The following is a 14,954-nucleotide window of genomic DNA, read 5'->3' as shown; positions in this document are numbered from 1 at the left end:
TAATCGGTAATTAGTTTTTAAAATAATTTCTTTAATTTCAAATAATTTAATCTTTTTAAAGTCGAGTTTTATACTAGGTCGCTTTATTTTAATGTTTCGTTAGAAGAGGTAAACTTTTTCTCCCTTTTTAAAGGTTAGTCTTTTTAATTTTATTTAGTCGGCGTATTTCTTTATTCGTTTTTAAAAGAAGGTAAGGTTTCGTTATAATATTATTTATAGTTTTTTTTTAATTTTTCGACTTATATAATCGCGGTAAGTATTAACTTTTTTTTTAGGGGTTTCCGGGTAATTTTTAAGTCGTACTTATAGTTGGCCCGAAATAGTAAAATGCGTATTATTTCGTTATTAGCGTTATTATATACGAATTACGTTATAGGTAATAGCGTTATTTAGTTGTTTTGTTCGTAGTTAACGTAGTAACGTAAGTATTATTTTAAAGTTTAATTTATTTTCTCGGTTTATCCGTTTATTTAAGGGTAGTAAGCCGTGGATAATTTATACTTAATACCGAGTTACGTTATAAATAATTTTTAAAACTTAGCCTTAAATAACTTATTTCGATTAGAAATAATTATTTCTAATAACCCGTACTAGTTAATAATAATATAGAGGAAGGTATAGGCTAGATCGCTAGTATTACTAAACTTTTTATATAGTAAAAAGTAGGTGTACTTCGTAAGTTTATTCGTAATTACTAGGATACTGTTATAATTAACTTTAGTTAATAGTTTTTTTTTATAGGGGTAGCTTAATTATAAAGTCGAGCGCGATCGTTTTTTATACCCGGTTTAGCGGTAGAATTAGTTATAACTCTCCGTACGGTCGATATTTTACGGACTTAGCTTTATTATACAGGTCGTATTTATTAATAACCTTGGCCACGGTTAGTTTAAGGTTTTTATAATCGAATTACTTAGTAATTCGCTTTTAGGTCTTGAATACTCTTTAGTATCTATACGCGGGGTATTTATAGAAGTTTTTAATAAAGTTTTCCCGGTATTACTTAAAGATATAGATCTTATTTCGATAAAAAATAAGATTATTACGGTTTTCGAGGTAATTTTTAGCGTAATTAGTAAAATCGAGGGTTCGGCCCGGTTGTTTAAACTTGGTAATCTATTCGTCGTTATATTAAACGTGGTTCGTAGCGTTTAGTTACCGTAATAGCACAAGGTTACCGTCTTGGTCCTATTTAAGGATAGTTCTAGTTTTAAATGGGGCTTTTTTTAGTGGTCGGGTCGCCTATTTAGTGCGTTGGCGCGACCGTTTTCGCTACCTTTTTAATAAATAATAACGAAGTTAAATTTTAAAAGAAATTTAAATTATCGTACTTATCGTTTATTTAACTCCTTCGTAATAGTGAACGTTATAAGATTCTTATAATCGGTATAGACCCTTATTAATTTTATTATTCCGCTAAAATAGTGTTTTTATTTTTCGAATACCTTAATAATAATTATTAATTCCTTGTCGTGGATTTAGTAGTTAAGCTCGGGTTTATTTAACTTTTTTAAAAAGAATACGATAAGGTGCGATTTTCCGTTATTATCCCGTTAGTTTAGTTGCCCCCGATCTCATAGTTCGATACGTCGGTCTCGATTTTAAAAGGTCTAGCTGGATTTGCTACGCGAAATATTGGTTCGTTAAGGATTCGCTCCTTTATTATTTAAAAAGCGGTTTTTTCCGCTTCCGTTTATTTAAATAGTTCGTTTTTTTTTATTAAGTTTATAAGGGGTGTCGCTAACTTATTAAATTTAGGGACGAAAATCCGGTAATAATTAGCTAGTTTTAAAAAGGATTTAATTTCCGTAGCGTTTATAAGCGTGGGCTATTCTTTAATTGCTACGATTTTTAACTGTTTTATTCATATTTCTCCGGGGATATTATATATTTTATGAACGTGACTGTTCGTTAATAGAACTCGCTCTTTTTTAGGTTTATTAATAAATTAGTGTCTTATAGCTTTTAAAGTATTAATTTTACGTGCTTTTTATATTATTTTTTATTCTCGGAGTAAATAAGGATGTTATCGAGGTATATTATAACGAACTTATCGAGGTATTCGCGTAAAATATAGTTAATTATTAATTAAAAGCTAGTTGGCGCGTTAGTTAATTTAAACGGCATAGCTCGGTACTCGAAATATTTATATTTTGTTCGGAACGCGGTTTTTTATTCTTTTTTTTTCTTTAATACGGATTAGGTTATATATATTAAAGAGGTTAAACGTTATAAAGATTTTAACGTATAATAACTTATTTTATAAGTCGCTAATTAAAGGTAAAGGGTACCGGTTTTTAATAATAATTTCGTTAAGTTTTTAATAATCGATATATATACGCTACTTAGGTTTCCCGTCTTTGCTTTTTTTAAGGACGAAAAGGATAGGGAAGCCTGCTAGCGATGTGGATAGTCGTATAATTCCTTTTTCGAGGTTCTCCGTAATATACTCTTTTAGGGCTTATTCGTACTCCTGGTTAAGTTTATATATAAGTATAAATAGGGGTTCTTTTTTAGTATAGTTATCGTAACGTTTAGCTTAGGTTTTTTAATACTAATATATACTTTAAGTATTTTAAGTTTATTAGGGGGTTATTTTTTAAACCGTTATTTATTAATTAAACTTTTTTTTAGTATATTTTATTAAAATTAACCTATTTTTTAATTAATTTTAAAATTATTTACCCGTAATTAAGGTATTTTTAAAATTATATCGTATTTTGTAACGTTTGTAATATTATACGAGATTCGTTTATAACGTTTTTTGATATTAATCGGAAGGTTCGCGACTTTCTTTCGTATTTCTTTATTTTCGTAAGTTATGAGTCCTTTATTAATAGTTTTAAATCGGTATGAGGCGTTTTTCTCTTATTATTTTAATTTTAAGCGGTTAATAATTCGTAGTGAGATATAGTTTTTTTATACTCCGTTATCGAGTAATACTTTAATATAGACTTTTTTTACGCTTATTATTAAGATAATATACTTATGGATGTCTTGTTTATCTATTGTTTAATATAGGGACCTTTCTTAGTCTGCTTAGTATTATCCTTTTATATTCCGCGGCGTTTATTTCCCGACCGATGTCTTTTTGGGTAGGTAATAAAGTCTTGCGATTAACCGTTTTATTGTTGTTATCGTTCCTTTCTTTCTTTGTGGGGAGCTTCCTTTTGGTATTTTGGCGGAAGTGTTTTTATATTCCTCCCCGTGTGCCGTACTGTCCCTAATACTTAAGATTCGGGTTTTTCGGGCGGTTCGGAGGTTTATTAAGTTTATTAAAGTTTATAAGCGCTTTGTAAGTCCTTTATTATAGTAAGGGGGTTCTTTTATTAAGCGTATACCTGTGCGTCCTAAAAGTATTAGGCGCTTCTTTTTAAACGTTTATAAGCTCGCGATTTTTTTTAGGCGTGTTCGAGGTATTAGTTCTCGACGTACTCTTTTTAATCCCGTTTTTTTAAGTAGTATTTTTATAGCTACTTTAAATCTTTTTATATTAATAAATATACGTGTCGTTTATTAGTGATCGATGTTTTAACCTTTTTAATTATATAATCGGGGTGTAAGTTTATAATAGTTTATTTATTTATTTATCGGGGAAATTATTCGTTTTTAAGTTTTTTTATAAGGTATTTTGTATAAGCGTTATATACGTATGAAATTTATAAGAGCGTGAAGTGTGTTTCGTTTATAGGGGAGATTTAGGGGTTATTATTTATTGCGTAGTTGCCGCGGACTCTTTAATTAAATCCTGCCGTAATAAGTACTTGGCATAGGTGTTTTAAGTCTGGGTAGGGGATACTTAAGATAGTTAGTTATCTGTTATTTTTAAAGTTTTTAAATTCGGTAACTTCTTTTATAAGCTTATTTATTAGTATACCGATTAGGCGTTCGTAGCCCGTCGACTATTCTGGCTGGCTCGTGGTATTTTTAATAAAATCGCTTCCTTTATTATATATAGGGGCGCGCTCTCGGCTTATTATTGCGAGGCTTCGGTTATGGCTACTCTTATTTTTTAGGGTTTTAAAGAATTATCCCGTTTTTTCTTTGTTTGTTAAGTAGGAGGTGTACTTATTATTATAATAGGCTGTTTAAAATAAGCTGCTATAATTAGTAGTAGCGCTACTTCTTTTAATAGTTGGTATAGGGGTGTTCTCGTTTCGTATAGCGTTAATATATTGTTCTTCAGGGATTTTCTAATCTTTTTTCGGGGCTCGGTATTTTTAAAAGTAATACCTTTTTTTTAATAATTATAGCAGGTGATACTTTATTTTTTATTATTTTTATTATGTTTAATAGCGTCGAGATCTATAAGTTTATTATAGTAATTATACGCGGTAATATTTCTAAGCTATATATTATAATAGTAACGTGGTTATTTTATATTAGCTTAGATCCGACTAGTTTATTGTTATTATCCGCCTTATTTTTTACGGTATCGTTTATATATGCGAGTATTAATCTTAATTATGAGCTCTATATACGAAAAGAAATTATCGGGGGTATCGAGCCGGTTAAGTTCGTTTTTAATGTTCTCTTTTAATTTTTAATAATATATTATAATTTTAATAGCTTCGGTATAGTTTAGTCGGGTTATAATGCGTCAGAACTCGGCGGTGTAAGCGGCGGCTAATCCTTTTTACTTAAGAGTTTTAAGCTCTCTTTTTACTTATCGTTTTTTGTCGAGGTCTTAGAAGAGTGATTTAAAGGCGTTTTTAAAGCTATTATAACTTTCGAAAATTCGTTATATTTTTATACGGCATAATTTTATTTATTAATCGTTTTTTATAAGTTTATTTAAATAGGGTTTGAATTAAGCGAACGCCTTACTTTTAAAAAACGAGGCAGCGTAAACGACTCGCTAAGTAAGGTTTTAAAACGTTCTTTTATAAAACTATTAATAGGCTTTAACTTAAACGAGGAACTTTCGCAAGTTTTTACTCGTTCCGTTAAACGGCGTGGGTAAATTAATTTTTATTCCTTTTTTTAATATGATAAGGGTTTAAATAATATTAGCGGCGGTATAAAGGAGACGTACTTCCTCGCGTAGCTTATTAATATCGGGTGTTTATCCTAGGTTTTCCTATGTTAAGAGGGTATTACGTTCCTTTTCGAGCTTAGCGTAGTAGTGTTAATAATTAGCGCTTTTTTATTTAAATTCTTTAATTTATTTAATTAACGCTTATCGGGTAAGGCCGTCGTTATTATTATCGCTATTTACCTCTATAGCAGGATCTCGCTAAGAAGTTCTTACGGTGGTGATAGAGGCCTTCCCGTAACGAGGGGTATTATTAAGTCTAGGTGTAGATATGGTTTTTATAGGTGTTATTATTTAAAGGTTTAAGTAGTAATTCGTAAGAATAAAAGTAATTAAAATATAACGAACGTTATTAAAGGTTTAAATAAAAACCTAATAAAACGTATCGAAGGGTTTATATTTAGTAATATAAGAGAGTATTTAAACATGCGATAAAGGTCCGCTTTTATTAATATAATATATAATAACCGTAAAAATAAATATAACTTAAAGGTATAAATATAAGGGTATTTATAATAAGGTTATTAAGGTAATATATTTTATTAATAGGTTAAGATTAATATTTAAATTAATTATTAAAGTAAAGAGTATTTATATAAAAAATATAAGGAACGTTTATTATTATATATCTAATTTTTCCTTTATTAATTCTTTTAGCTTAATAGTTTATTCTTAATTTAATTAATAATCCTTTAAACCTTTAGGCTTATTAGTTTAATAACTTATTCCCCTTAAGCTAGTGATTTTTATAATCCGTTACGTGACCTCTATCCTTTGTCCTTTTTACTTAGGAGCCCATCCGGCTTATCGCTAGTCGCGGAGTATTCGTACGAAGCGTTAATCGGTCGCGAAGTATAAGTAAGTTTATATTAATATAATTAGCGGTTTTATTAATACTAGTAATATCGTAGCCCGGTCGGGGTATCGTAATTCCGTGCCGTTAACTTATAGGTCTAGGCCGCATGATTAGGCTAGGTCGTAATACTAAGGTTTTCTATACTACTTTAAAAAGAGTAATATATGCCTATGCGTACGAACCTTTTTTTATTTCATAAAGATGGGTATATAATACCCCTCGCAGCTCGTATTAAAGATAAATATAAATAATAGAATATAATAATATAACACCACTTAAGCCCTCACTTATACGTATATATAAAAGCTTATTTAATAAAAATATATTTAAAAATAAATTATAAATTATTTTTAATATTAAATTAAATTTATTAAGAATAAATTAAAATTACTTTATAAATATAGATTTATACTTTAACTTTTTTAATATATTATAAAAAGTAAATTATAAATAATTTAAAACTTTATTTAATTATTAACTTTTAATAAATTAAACTTAAAATAAATTTAAAAAACATGTAATATTTATACATAATTAACCCCTATTATAAATTATTTAAATCACTCTTTTATAACTAAAATTATATATTTAATAACTTAAAAAAGCCATGGGGTTAAGATTAGCTGCATTATATGTTCATATGTGTTACTAGTTCCGTCTAATGGCTAATGAGATCTCTGTCCATCCTCCCGGCATTGCAGATTTCGTGATATTTGCCCACTAATTGGACAATGTACATACATATTGAATGACTGAGGGGCAAAGGGACTGGAGAGCAAGGTCCAAGCCTCTTGTAGGCACATGTTGTGAGGAAGACGAAGCGGTGGATGAGAAAGTAGGGGACTCGATGAAGCAGCTGACGAAGTGGACCGGGCTGGCTTGGTCACCAAAAAGATTGCCTACCCGCGATGGGCTGTCTGTCCTCGTGAGCAGCATCAAATGGCTGCCGAGCTGAAGTACAAGTACAGTACATATACATTAAGTACCAATTAACTGAGATCCGCTCGCTCGGCAGGGATGTGCACAGTGCTGTGATTGTAGTGTATCAGTTCAAGTAACAGATGGTTCTTCAGCCACAGCGGCGCCCAAGGGAAAAGCTACCCCGCGACCCCACCATCCAAATGACCCTCAACTCCAACACCAGCAACAATTTCTGTCCAGGTATCATCACCACCGCCAAACGTCACTGCTACCACTCGGCCAATCTCTTTCGTGCGTGTCGCAAAATATCTCCGATTCCTTCTTCCGCCATGCCGACCCTGCAAACCCACTCCGAGGCGCCGCACAGCGACGCCTTCACGTTCACCACCGACCTGTCCCTCAGCGGCAGCGGCAGCGACAGCACCACTACCACTACTGCCACCACTGATGGAATAACCGCCGAAGCAACCCTGACGACGGCCCAAAAGTCCGCCTACCTCGCCCGCCTCCGCGCCGCCGTCTCGGACCACCAGTCCCGCATCAACGACGCCCTGACGGCGCGCATGGAAGCCGACAAGATCCGGGACCCCGCCTCGGCGCCCTCGGCCACGACCGAGCCCACCTCCAGCAAGAGCAAGAAGCGCAAGAACAACAACCAGCAGAAGGTCATCGCCGACGAGGACGCCGAGGAGCAGAATTACGGAGAGGAGGTTGTGGAGGGAGATGACGAGGTTTGAAAGAAACCACCGAGACTCGAGAAGCGGCAAAGAGGAACCATCGGCTCACCAATGCTCCATTCATCAGGAAGAAGAACAAGGCAAGAAGAAGAAGGGGAGGAAGACGGCACCCTGAGATCGAGATTCGAAAGAAGAATTGGGTGCGCGGTGCGCGAGTAACAATTGTCGCAGACCGTGGGGGTTGCAAGACAAGAAAAGGAAACAAGCTGCTTGGGATACTGCTGGACAAACATAGCGAGGATGATGGCCTGCCCCCCTACGAAGCAGCAGCGGCCATGCCTCCTCAGCACGGCTCGAAGTATGACAGCAGCATACCAGCATACCAACCGCCGCCTCCGCCGCGCTTCCAGGGACGCCGCCTCCCTTTGTTCCTCGTCCTCCATCGCCATCTCTCTATGGCAAGGGCGGGCACCCAGCCTTAGGACAAGGGCACCACCTGAAGCGATGAGATACTCCATCGCGCTCTCTCTGGATTGCCACGGTGATCCAGAATCTTCACTGGTTTCCGGTCTCTCAGTACATCATACCAAAGAGATGCCTGGCGTGGTCACTCCTCTCCCCATCCCAGTCCAAGTCACGAGGGCGAGAGACAGGGCTGCACGGGAAGAGATTCCAACACCAAGATGACGGCGAGAGCAACGATGGATGCGTATTGATGGGTGGGTTATGTCACCAATCAACCTTCGACTAGGAGCAGTGAGGGCCGTTGACCACGAAACCGAGATACACAATCTCACCATTTGGAGTACTACAGGTAGAATTTGATGGGAACGGGTGGTGTCAGGCGATACGCCAACTAGTTACTCAAATGAGTCTCTGTCATCACTGGTTTTGCCATTCAAGAGAGTAGAGAAGACGAACCACATTTCCCCTAGGGAAGAAGCACTGGTATCTGGACTACCTACCCCCTTATTAATAGGTACATGTAGATAAGAAGTCCCGTCCTCTACAGCCATCTACTTCCTGTGCCCAGCTCATCCTATGTGATATGCAGGAGATTCGCATGTGCCATGACGGTGGGTAAATGAGAGAAACAAGGCATATTGATGAGTAATATCTCACGCAGTTTAAAACAAACCATAGACGAAGATGGATCATGTCCGGAACCAAAACCACGACGTTTGCATTCTCTATACGGGTATTTCCAAATTCCACACCAGCAGCAGCTTCACACAATCCCCTAGGACCATCATCACCGAGCGTATTCCACTATGCTCGCTCGTACCAGCATCTCGCCGCAATATATACATAGAGGCAGCATTCTCTTCTGGTTCGATACCCCCATCAGAAGCACCATAAGACTCGTAAAACACATCGCACATTCATGCATACACCCCCACTGATGCTTGCCCAGCTACACACACACACACACACACACACCTGGCTTGCTTTTCCTCCCCCCTTCGCTTTCCATTGTGTGAAAATGCAAAGCATGTCCTAATCTCAACAAATGCTCACATGTAGATAACGAGATGCAAATACAAAGGCGGCTGGCCACCTTCTTCCTTGACGAGCCTGAGCAACAGTCTTCCAGTCAGTCAGCTATCCAGCCCCGTTCGTTCTTCAAGAACTCTCCCCCAAGACCCAGCCACCTGCCCCTTCCCCCTCAACCCCGTGGGCCCCCCGCCCGTCCGCCCGAGACAGCCGTAGTGCACGACCCCGTTGTCCGGCAGGACAGCCACGACGCTGTTCCCGAGCCGCTTGTGGCAGACGCCGCAGACGCGCTCCTCGCCGACCACGACGCGACGGTTGCGTCCCCCGCCGCCGCTGCTAATGCCCTGAGCGCCGCCACCACCAGGGACATCAAGCCCGTCGCCCAGCAGCAGCATCGCCTGCGTATCCACCAGCAACGTTTTCCGCAGCCCCTCTACGACCCGCGACTCTGCCAGCCGCGAATTGGCCGCCCGGATGCGCCCGCTGAAGTACGACTCCAGCTTGGTCGCCGGCAGGCCATCGGGGATGAGCGACAGCGTCGACGCCGCCGGCAGCCGCGAGCCGTGCTTTGAGAGCAGGTCCAGCGCCGGTTCCAGGTTCGGCTTGTGGGGCGGGGCTGGCGTGAGGTAGAGGCTGAGCAGGGTGTGGTAGATGGACGGGGCGCCGTCTGGGTCGTCCTGATACTGCTGATCTGGAGCTTGAGGAGGTGGAGGTTGAGTCTGCTGCAGGACGGAGAAGGCTGGCTTGGCCGAGGACGGGCGATCGTCCCGGCGGGAAGTGGGCGAGGGCGGCCTGCTGGGCTCGCTTTGGAGTTTGTGTATACGGTTGCAGTACCTATTTGAATTACAGTTTTTGTCAGTTACCCGATCAAGAGCGGTTTTCCGAACTGATCCAACTCACTCTTCCGCCTTGCCGTAGTCCTGCATTTTGAAGACGTATATATCCAAGGCTTGCTTATGGGAGCCCATATTGGACAAGATCACAGCCTGCGCCTCGTAGAAAGCCGAATCTGTCACTCACTCGGGTTAGCTCTGGGTCTCGAGACGTTATATCGGCATACACCTGGGCAGTAACAGAAAACCTACCATCTCGGGGAATAATGCTGTAAGCCCGACTAAGACTGTACTGCCTACTTTCCCGCAGGAACTTAATCAGCCGTTGCATCATCGGCGCCTTCTCGCCCTCATTGCCGCCGTGTTCGTCACCTCCCCCGGCCTTCAGTACATCGATGAAAAGCTCCGCCAGTCTGTTGTGGAAATCCGGCGTGGCGTCTCCCAGCTCGCCAATGATATGTTCGAGGTACCTGATCTCGAGCAGCTCATCGATGTCACTCAGGTACTTCAATACTCGCTCTCGGGGTAGTGTCTCGGCGTTCTCCGAATCGGCCAAGAAGACATCCATGCCCAAGTCGGGATCTCGTTTGAGTACCCATTCGGCAAACTCTAGTATCAAGTCGATCAGATCTGGCGGAAGAGCCTGGAGGTACATGACGGTCCGTTGAGGCCCACGTAGTTGACGCGGGATCTCGGATGGATTGATGGGTATTGCGAGAGGACTATCTGCCTGCGCAACGTCCACATGGACATCGTTGGCGCCCATAGCAGGTTTCTCGCCGTCACCATTGGGCTCGTCTGATGCTGTCCCAAAACGCCGCAGCAAAGTCAAAGCTTCGCGATGCAGTTTCTTGCCATTGAAGAACTCCACCAGGTCGTTGTAGCGGTGGCTTTCGAGGAGCTTCTCGTTCACGACCTTCGGGTCGCAGAAGTTGGCAATCCGGAAGAGAGAGGAAGCCAACGCTGGCGTACTGTACATATAGGCTCGGAACAGCGCGGTATCAACAATGATGAAGGTGGTCCGTAAAGTCTCTGCCAATTGTTGGTCGGATTCGGGGTCAGCTGAGCCCGTGAGTAATGTGGTGAATGGGTCCTCGGTCGAGCTTATCGAGGGTTCCGTGGAGGACGAGGCTTGGCGCTTCAGCTTGCCGGTAACAGGGTCGATGTATCGCTGGAGGCGAGCACGTGTACCGGCAAGATATGACCTGAGCTCTCCCACGGCCGACTTCAGGTCGTCGCCAGACAGGGGCCCTTCGTCCTTGGCATTGGTGACTGAAGCAACGTCCGACCCTTTGATGCTGGAAGCATCATCATCCTTCAAGGTTGTGGCTGGGCCCTTCTTGGACATAATGGAAGCAGCATCAGAGTCGGTCTTCTTGTGTCCGCCGCCAAGGGGCCAATACTTGGAAAAGGCGCCGGCACCCGCTTTGGATGGAGACGCAGCTTCGATGGGTTCGTCCTTGGCCTCATCTCCGTCTACTGTCTTCTTTTCATCTGACGGACCGTCTTCCTCGTGCTGGTCTGTCTCCGATGCCGTCGCGACCGTTTCTTCGTCCGCCTGCGCTTCCCAGATAAATCACCGGCAATCATCCGCGGGAACAGCTTCAGTACTCGCTCGGGAGGGGCCCGCACTTCATCCTCGTTGAAGAGATCCATACTCTCCCTGTACCGCTTGGCTTTGAACAGCACCTCGGCCTTCCGCATCTTGACTTCGCGCATAGTCCCGGTCTTATCCTTGAGCAGCGCGTCTTCGAGCATCCCCAGGACGCTGATGGCCTCGTCGAGCAAACCCTGCTGTATGAGGTCCGAGACCTGGGCGTCGTAGTCGGTGGCGTCCATCTTCCATACGCACCTGTCACTACTGATGTGGAAGCCTTTCCCGGCATGGGCCAGGCTGTAGGTCGGCGGCGGGAAGTGCAACTGGGCCGCACCGGGCAGGTTGATGTTCTGCAGGAGGCTGAGAGTGTCTGGATTTCGAACTTCGAGGGCGCCCTTGCTCGGCGGTTGCAAGGCCAGTATGTAGGGGTAACTATAACCGATGTTGTCGGGTGCATTTTGCCATGGGATCTGGCGTTTTTCAATGGGCTTGCCGTCGGTGTCGATGAACAATGTGTTGATATCCTTGGCCAGCAGCATCCCGCCGTCCGCTAGCTTCGCAGCCAGCGGCTTGGGCATGTAGCCGCCGAGTCCCATGTAGCCCATGCTGGCCGCCCCAAAACGGCTTGCCTGTCCCGTCGCGGCAGTGGCGGCGGCGGCAATTTCGGTCGTGATGGAGGTCTCGACATCGACGAGAACAAAACCAGCATTCATGCCGCAGACAATCTTGGTGGCCGTGGCCCAGGTCACGCTGCGAATGGCTTCGGGCAGGACGATCTCGGTGACTTCGTCGCCCAGCTCGCTCTCGTGCCAGCTCCACAGCAACAGCCTCCTCTTGACAGCGACGGCGAGGCGGGAGATGATCTCGGGGATGCCGGTGGCGCCATCTTTGACAATGTTGCTCGTGACGGCAAAGCAGCTCGCATTCTTGGTGCGCTGGATGGTCTCGATGAGCTCGTAGGTCTGGAGGTCGTAGAGGGAGACATGGTAGTTGGAGAGGGAGATGAGGGTGTTGGCTTCTTTGATGATGGCCAGCTGCTCGACGGCGCGCGTGGAGAACTTCTCGACCTCGCGCAGGAGGTCGGTGGGTTTCGAGGACCGCGGGCCGGATTGGGAGTTCGGAGGTGTTATGGTGTCGGGGAGGCTGCTGGGCTCGGATGTGGTGCTGCCGTTGTTAGCATGGGCGTAGTGGTATGTGGTGGTGGTGTTGTTCTTGTTGTTGTTGTTGCTGTTGCCATTGGAGAGGGAGATATTGTTGAGTCGGTAAACCCGTAGAGAGCCTGTGTTCAAGCCCACAAGCACGCGATCGCCTGAGAAATTTGGAGACTTTTCAGCAAATGACCATGTCGGCAAGTAATCAGTAGGCAATACATACCATTTGCGAGGATGGTCTCGATCTTGGACTTGTCGCGCGCCTTGAGCTCGATGATGGGGCGGGCGGTAAAGGCAGAAAGCATGACGGCGGCAGCTCTGCCTCCAGCAGGCTAGGCGGGGATGCACATCAGAGGAAGAGCCTGGGAGGTGAAATCGTCTCTACCACATCATGCCCATGCTCATCTGCAAATATCGGATTGCCAGGTGGTGTGTAGTGAGTGTTGGGGTTGTAGAGTCGTAGTGCTGGAGGATGGTTATCGGGGTTGGGAGCTGGGTGCATGGATTCGATGTCATTTGACCTAATCAGAAGCCGAGCTGTTGCGTGGGGAACTGGGAACGGACCCTTGCTTGCTCTGGAATGATGATGGCATAAATCCCGTCCAACCTCCAAGCTCGTATCGCACCTTTTGATTGGTGCTACGAATTGAATTGTCAATAACAACAGAGATACGATAGATGAAATATTTCAACCATTGGCTTTGTGGCTGGATTAGTGGTGCATCTGTTGCTGTGTCACAAAGTGTGTCTTCAAGAAAAAGGTTCTTGTAGCCTTACAAGCGGCATGTACACACACTTCTGCCCGGCAGAGCTTTGGCATGGCAAGTAAATCTTCAAAGTTCATTACGCTACCCATCTACACTGGGATATAACCACAACAACGCCTTGAACACCATTCTAATTCAACTCAAACGACAAGCAGTTCTACACATTCCCGATGTCTAGCGTCCCGTGTCTAGTGACCTCCAGTTGTCGGGAGCTGCGAAGTGTTGTTAGTCAGATTGTCGTGCAACAGTGGTTCAAGCAAAGAAGGATGAAACTTACTCCGAGGTAGACCTTGAACGAATCGTAGATCAGCCACTGGAAGGCCGTCAGGGTACCGATCATGACGATACGGACGGGCAGTCCGTTCCAGAGTCCCTTGAACCCGATATTCTGGTAGATGCGGCCCACGGCCGTCATGGCGCCCTCGCCCGGCTTGCGGTCCGCGTTCAGCTTGGACACCATGACGTCGGCCGGGTGGCTCACGACGGCGCACCCGATGCCCGCGATGTAGCCGCCCAGGAACGACACCCCCGTCTGCTGCAGCGTCGTGTACGCCTCCTTGGGCTTGCCGAGCTGCTTGTAGATGAGCTCGACCGTCTTCTCGAAGCTGGCGAACTTGACCATGGTGTAGGGGATCTGCCGGCCCCAGAGCGGGTAGAGGCCCTTGTACAGGCCCGCGACCCCCTCCTTCTGCGTCACCTTGCTCCAGCCCTCGCCCAGGCCCTTGGCGTAGGGCGGGATCGTCGTCTGCATGCGCACCTTGATCGACTCCCACGGGCACAGCGCGATGTCGGCCAGGAACTCGGCCGACGCGCTGGCGCCCAGGTACACCAGCGTCTTGGGCGCGTTCGGGAACAGCTTCTCGCCGTAGTAGTACTTGAAGACCTCGTAGAAGCCGTACTTGCCCGCGCCCTGGAAGGAGTAGCCGACGTACGTGGGCGCCCAACCCGTGAAGATGCCCCGCAGCCCCTCGGTGGCGTAGATCTTGCGGAAGGCCTGCGCGTTGGACTTGTAGATGGAGGAGTCGACTTGCCGCCTGCACTTGACGAGATCGAGAGGCGTCACCGAGGTATGCGTCGGACCACAGGCTATCGTTCGCGCGCATCAGTCAGCAAACTTGAATGTTTCTTCGTCCCGCGACAGGTCAGCCAATGCGACGTACCAATGATGCCGCCCAAGGTGCAGGCTGCGAAGTAAGTCGGCGAGTACAACTCAATGGTTGACTTGGGCTTCTGCGCGTTTTTCGACATTTTCGCTGGCCAATTGTTTCTTTATCTTTTTAATCTAGTGTGCGACAGAGAATCGAGGAGGTGGAAAACCCGAAAGAAGGAGGGGAGAAGTGTGGTGTACAAGGTGGGAGCGACGAAAGGATGTCAAGCCAAGCCGAGAAGAGTCAAGAGAATGGCAGTGTTGATTGTTATATGTGAGAACTTGTTTGAGCTCCGAAGCATCCGTCACACTGACAACATGCGGCCGTCCAAGTTCTAATGAATCTACAGGTCTAGCCAGGCACAACGACGTAACTGCTCGCTCGCTCGGTCTTTTGTCGCGGGACGACGGCGGGCTGGAGCTTGGGGGGAGAGCTATGCTTCGTGGGGCCGCATGATGAGGTCATAGGTTCGTAG

The 14,954-nt window shown here is 44.2% G+C and overlaps 3 protein-coding genes across 3 annotated transcripts; 1 reads left to right on the top strand and 2 right to left on the bottom strand.

The window, feature by feature from the left end:
* Positions 1–7,141: 7,141 nt before the first annotated feature.
* On the top strand, positions 7,142–7,549 carry PG994_000935 (uncharacterized protein; the record flags this gene model as incomplete). The annotated part of the gene is made up of 1 exon (XM_066852344.1): positions 7,142–7,549. The coding sequence occupies one exon, from the start codon at positions 7,142–7,144 to the stop codon at positions 7,547–7,549; it is 408 nt and encodes a 135-aa protein (XP_066720485.1).
* Positions 7,550–9,087: 1,538 nt separating this feature from the next.
* PG994_000934 (uncharacterized protein) lies at positions 9,088–12,869 on the bottom strand (the record flags this gene model as incomplete). Its single annotated transcript, XM_066852343.1, is given in 5 exon segments — positions 9,088–9,817; positions 9,884–9,992; positions 10,069–11,379; positions 11,397–12,722; positions 12,788–12,869. The coding sequence occupies 5 exon segments, from the start codon at positions 12,867–12,869 to the stop codon at positions 9,088–9,090; spliced, it is 3,558 nt and encodes a 1,185-aa protein (XP_066720484.1).
* Positions 12,870–13,519: 650 nt separating this feature from the next.
* On the bottom strand, positions 13,520–14,579 carry PG994_000933 (uncharacterized protein; the record flags this gene model as incomplete). Its single annotated transcript, XM_066852342.1, has 3 exons — positions 13,520–13,543; positions 13,609–14,417; positions 14,492–14,579. 3 exons carry the CDS (start codon positions 14,577–14,579, stop codon positions 13,520–13,522), a joined length of 921 nt encoding a protein of 306 aa, XP_066720483.1.
* Positions 14,580–14,954: the final 375 nt, after the last annotated feature.

Source organism: Apiospora phragmitis, assembly GCF_038363925.1.
Source record: "Apiospora phragmitis strain CBS 135458 chromosome Unknown utg000002l:1.0-5516284.0:1.0-5523493.0, whole genome shotgun sequence".
NCBI lineage: Eukaryota > Fungi > Ascomycota > Sordariomycetes > Amphisphaeriales > Apiosporaceae > Apiospora > Apiospora phragmitis.
This window is presented reverse-complemented; position numbering and strand designations above follow the sequence as displayed.